Genomic DNA, 6,000 nt, shown 5'->3' on the forward strand with positions numbered 1-6,000 from the left:
TTACTTTGAGAGTTACCAAGCACTTGCACAGGTTGCCCAGAGAAGTTGTAGAGTATTTATCCTTGGAGGTGTTCAAAAGCTGTCTGGACACAGTTCTGGGCAACCAGCTGCAGATAACCCTGACTGAGCAGGGGACTTGGACCAGATGGCTTCCAGAGGTCACTTCCAACCTCAACCGTTCTGTGGTTCTGTGATTCTGTGATCATGCTTTGAAGCCAAAATATAACGTTAAACTTTTACTGAAGACCAGGCTTGATTAACCCATCTGCTGTGTATACTTGTTCATGGCTGTAGTAGTCAAAGGTAGTCTGAGATGAGAGATGCCAAGCGCATCAGTCCTCAGTAGGATTGTCTACAGAAGTTTGCATACTTTCATCGTGTTATCCCAGTGGGACATGTATAAGTGGGCGATAATAAAAAATATATACTGGCATTTCTAGGTAAATTTAGTAGAGAAATTCCTGTAAGTAATCAGATTTTTTTCCTTTCTGAATGTCGATACAAAACATGTTCTACGTGTACTTTTTACATCATTTATCTCTGAAGAGATCTTTGGTAGTACAGTACTACTAGATTATCTAACAGTTTTACATAGTTCAGACATTAGTTGGGTTCTTTGCCATGTAATAACTCTAATGGAAATATGGTTTAAAGGCAGCCCTTTCTTAGCACAGATGACTCTCTTGCAAAAAACCCTGCCTGTGTCCCACTCTTCACTGGGTCTCTGTTGCTCCAGTTGTTTCCCTGAATCTCTGTCTGAAGTGATGAGATGGGTGAATTTGCATGAGTGATGAAAGCAGCTGAGGACAGTGCTCTGCAGGCCAGTAAATATGCCATTGTGAGGATTCATGAGTCTGAAAATCACAGGGTATGCAGAGTTCAGTCAAAACACAGGCTGGGGTGGTTGGTCTTTTTTTCAACATCTGTCTCATATATTCTCTTTAAAGTTTGTTGACTGGGGTAAGGATTTGTAGTCAAAGCCAAATGGGATGGCCCTTGGCACAGTGTGTTAAGAGAGAAGGCTTTTACTTTAAGTGTGCTATTACCCACTGCTAAAGAAATAAACATTTGTAGTTTCCTTTGCCTAGAACCAGTGCCAGCAAAAGGTTATACTGAAGTAAGCTTAGACTGTGACTGATATTTTTTAAAACCATTAATATAGATTTTGTTTCTGATATGCTTGTTTCTAAACAAAAAGTGTTAAGCTTTTCATACCGCTTCTCTGTGAAAATAAATAAGAACTGAAGTTGATATTGCAAGGCAGTTTTTATTTCTACCAGCTTTTTAATTTATGATTGTAGGCACTGATTTACTGTAAATGTTCAAAAGTATATGAATTCTCTTTCACAGCTGCAAAGATTTTTTGACATATTCTTCAAAAACAGTTCTCCCCAACAAGCCTTGAACAACATGAAGGAGGCTATAAGCAAACTTCTACTTATAACTGAGGTCTTCAGTGAATCATCTGCCTCAGGACCAAATTCTTTCAATCAGTAAGTGACTCGCAGTAGTCATTGTAATTCTAGTGTAATGCAAGATAACTCCTTAGAACACAATAAAAATTGTAGGGGCTACACAACTCCTAAAATAAAAAATTACCTACTATTTCGTACTTCTTTGTGAAGTAAGGACATGCATTTAAGGAGTAAACCTCTTCAATATCCGCAGTGTTTCCAGTTTGTGAAAAGGTTGTGATGAATACCTAGGACCAGATGCTGTGTCCTGATGAAGTGTTTCAGGCAGCACAGATGAACAGAAATCACTCAAAATTCAGCTTGTCCTAACACATATAAAGCTGTATTTCCTTTCAGAGAGCCATCTTTCATATGTCAAATATTTAATGCTAGAATATCCCAGGTGGTTTAGAGCTGACTCTAGCTGGCAACCTGAACAAGAGACACTGTAGTATATCTTATGGAATGTACCTTATGAAATACACCTAGACACAAACAACCACATTTCTGTGTGTAATCACTTCCATTAGCGTGTTATAATTCTTACACATAAATCAACCTCTATTATGTAATATTTTTACTAATTAAAATTAATATTTGTTCTATATATATGTCCCATCCCTGACATTTTTATGATAAATACTAAATAAGTCACTATTTAGTACATTTATGTGTTTTATAAAGCTATTTTGACAAGTCAGGTGGCAGTAATGTAAGCTCATTATTTGACTTACACAGTTGGGAATAAAGCTTACATTGTGAGTAGAGAGGGTAGCAAGGAGGGGAGGAGTGTAATGGGAATGAAGCTATTTTGACAGTGGTCCAAGCTCTCTTTTTTTACCAATAGGATGGATTCTCTTGTTTATGTAACACAAGACTTGCTTAGAGCTCCTGGTCCATGCCTTCAAACATCCCCATAGCTGCAGCAGAACTCTTCAGCTTCAGTGAGCCTGCAGAGTTTCACCATCTATTACCCTCCAAATGTCTTGAAACTTTTGGAGGACCTCATTCTCTTCAAAAGACATTTCCTCCTTTATCATAATTCACCTCCCTCACTGGTTTAACTGTCAACCATATAATAATATGTTTTTATATGGCACTTTTGTATCAGCTCACAATTTGACTCCATATATGATTAATGCTGCTGGCTCTTGGAAATTTTATTTAGTCTGCATTACATGCTGTCTTTTGACCTCTGTGTGCATGTTCTTGTGTGTGTTCTCTGGACCTGTGTGTGTATTGCATTTCACCATATGTATTGGACATGGTTCAGTGGTGAACTTGTCAGTGTTAGGTTTATGATTGGATTCAATGACCTTAAAGGTCTTTTCCAACATAAATGACTCTGTGATTCTGTATTTCACAGCAGTACCTAACCTCACTGAATCCAATTCCTGTTATATTGTATTTCAGATGCAGCCAATGTTTTCAAATGCTAACCTTTGACATTGGATTCGGCATGTCAATATACCCAGTAGTTCTTGAGGTGAGAAAATTACACAAATTGTTGCTTGACCTCCAAAAAATACACCAAGAAGAACACAACAGGAAACCCTCTTTGATAGGTACTCTCAAATCTTTTAGAAATGTACAAATACTTTAATATTAATTTTGCCTAAATGTGGAGAGTTGCTATGGCAGAAATGTGTTTTTAAGAGTTGGAGTTCCTGTGATAAAGTTCACCACACCAGGAGGTGTGGAAATCTTTCAGTTTAGCATTAAAGGACTATCTATGACCCAACTGAATATTAGTGATACAAAACCCACAGGAAGCCTTGCATGAAAGTAGAGGTAGGTTTTAAATATGACAGAAAAAAGATGTGGGAAGGAAGTTAAAATACCACAATTGGCCTTTAATACAAATTAAAGTTCTCCATAAATTGTATTGTACTCCTGCAGCCCATATCCTCCTTTAACCTCCATTGTGCTATCTTCTTTCTGGATGGTCCTCAAGGCCCTAAAAACCAGGGAAATGTGACCTGTGCCAGTTTTCATACCACTCTTGCCTCAGAACAGCCTGTCCTGAAACAAATACTGTACTAGTTTCCAGCTGCTTCTCATTACCCCTGTACACACATGAATATGTATATACCTAGGCATATAAAATGTTTGTCCATATTTGTGATATGCAAATATTAAAAAAAATTTGTAAATACATCCTTCCTTAAAATCTGTTCAAGTTTCTAGCAACAACAGTGCAGTCATTCTCTCCATCCTTCAAAAAAAAAAATCCTTTAAACACATAGGAAAAATGGACACATGCAAGCAATTTTTCACAATTTAAAAAATCCATGAAGACAATATCCTTAAATAGTCTGCAAAGACTTTTTTAGCTAGTGTAAAAAATGTGGCATGTCGTAAGAATTCAATAATTGTATACCAGGCTGTAAAAAATTCTGCCAGAAGTGCTTAGAAGACTAAACATAAAACATAATGTTTATCTGCCTGTATGGGAATTTCAACCATTATCCACAATCCGTAAATGTACAGTAAATCAGTAGAATTTAATAGTGTTTTTATGAAAATACAAATTGCTCTAAAAAATAACAGTTGACAATTAATGCGACATTTGACTTTGAATAGTATCCCTTGGAAAGTGTAGCATGCACACACCCTATGCATCTTGACGTTATATTTGTCTTTATGCTAAAATAATGATTTAGTAATATTTCATAAATATTAATTTGTTAATTTTATTTCTATTGTTAAACTTATCATTTTATCTGTAGTAGCCCTAAATGCCTGAGTTTTGAAAGAGTTATGTTAGCATAAAATCTTTTTTTTTTAATAAATTTATAAGTCAAACGTGCGAAAAAAGCTCACATGGCACTGCAATACTGCACTCTGTCCACTGGAGGGCAGGAAACATTGTGGTATGAAGCTGTGACAAAATGTGGCACACGTTTGTTATAATTTTATAACCCCGTCAGTTGTGTTATTATTACATTTTTAAAATAAATAGTTCTAGTGTAGTATATATCGTTATGAGGAGACTGGACTTCTTATTCAAACTATAAATTCTTATATTGTCTTCCAACAGGTGCATGAAAACTTTGACTTTCAAGATGAGGATGAATCAACTATTCAGGACCAAACTTTCAAAGAACTTCTTTTTGAAGATACTTTTAAATTTCTCTTATCTAATGCATCCTCCACATCCATTTTCATTGAAGCCTTGCAAAAAATATATGGATCAACTGTGAGCAAGGTAGTTCATTCCTACTTTTTCTTATTACTGACTATTTGAAAACATTTAATTTTAAATTGTATGCTTCTCTGAAATTGCTGATGCCCTATAGAAATTATAGAATGAAGAGTTTATTTTATCAAAAACTATCTATTATTGTATTCTTGGGAATAAAACTGTAATTATATTAAACAGTGGAATTTTCTTTTCTTAAAATTTGACTCTCAAATTATATCATTCCCCAAAACACTGAGCTTTAAACATATATTTAAAACTTTAATGAAATAATTTTCCCATCATTTTTTAAATGGTCTTCTGTCAATGTACAGATTTGTGTGTTTTCGCAATTTCACCCTGAATTGATTACCTCACACAAGTAAGTTCATGAGCATTAGAATTGATTTTTCTGTCCTACAACTTTGTCTCTTATTCTGAATGCAGTATCCATTTTTTTTTTTGCATTTAAAGGGTCTGTATAAAGTTTGCATGACTAGTGAAAACTATTTCTGGCAAGCTGGAGTCTCTTCTAGCAGTATTTCTCTCAGTTTGGGCACTTTTAAGGATGCATTTCTGAGGAGCATCCTGCTTGCAAGACTTACAGGGACTAATTTATCCATGCAACTTCTGTCTCTCAGCCAGGTGTGGCTAAAACAGGGTCATGGGTTCTAAATTTATGACAGGATAAAGTAGGAAGCAGCAGACATATGCACGAGTGATGCAACTACATAGGCTGTGCTCCATAGGATACCATGACTTGTGCTTTTCTACACAAAAGAAAAAGAAATGCACAATCAACTTTATTCTAGACTGAAAAATGGGAAGAGGTATCAAGGAGCTGGTTGGCTGAGGTTAGGGCTAGTTGAGATCTGCTGTAACTTGTTCTTTTGATCACCAGAGGGATTGGGATCTAATTGAAAGCACATTGCTTTCCATAGTTTCACCAGAACATGCTGCCCTTTCCTTCACAGGACGGAAAGTACCACAGAGAAGATGAGCAATGTTTCTCTTTAAAAGAGATAAATTCAATGATTACTTTCATAAAGGAGCTGAAGAGTCTTGGACAGTTTGAGCTGGTAAAAAAAAATAGGGTTTTGTTGTACTGGATGTATATTTTATGTAAATCTCCTAACATTTCTCCTTCATTATCCTTCATTACCCTTCTTTGCACATGTATTAGGCTGGATGGGCAGGGAAGGAAGGAGATAAGAGTTTACACTGATTTTATTTTGGAGGATCATTTGCATTTAATTTAAAAGACATAAAGAAATAGAGAATTTGAGCTAAGGATTCATTGAAAAGGACAGCTAAAGGAGAAACAGACAGCAGAAAATAGAAGGGAAGGGAAGGGAAGGGAAGGGA

General features: G+C 35.9%; 1 protein-coding gene across 1 annotated transcript in view; it reads left to right on the forward strand.

Moving 5' to 3' along the window:
- CPED1 (cadherin like and PC-esterase domain containing 1) overlaps positions 1 to 6,000 on the forward strand; it is a 146,674-nt gene that overhangs the window by 57,787 nt on the left and 82,887 nt on the right. Inside the window, exons 8-11 of the mRNA XM_008926580.2 lie at positions 1,351 to 1,493; positions 2,868 to 2,940; positions 4,495 to 4,662; positions 5,610 to 5,714. Coding sequence (XP_008924828.2) covers positions 1,351 to 1,493; positions 2,868 to 2,940; positions 4,495 to 4,662; positions 5,610 to 5,714 — 489 coding nt within the window. The remainder of the gene's footprint in view (positions 1 to 1,350; positions 1,494 to 2,867; positions 2,941 to 4,494; positions 4,663 to 5,609; positions 5,715 to 6,000) is intronic.

Source organism: Manacus vitellinus, unplaced genomic scaffold (assembly GCF_001715985.3).
Source record: "Manacus vitellinus isolate BGI_N305 unplaced genomic scaffold, ASM171598v3 scaffold_13_pilon, whole genome shotgun sequence".
NCBI classification, from domain to species: Eukaryota; Metazoa; Chordata; class Aves; order Passeriformes; family Pipridae; genus Manacus; species Manacus vitellinus.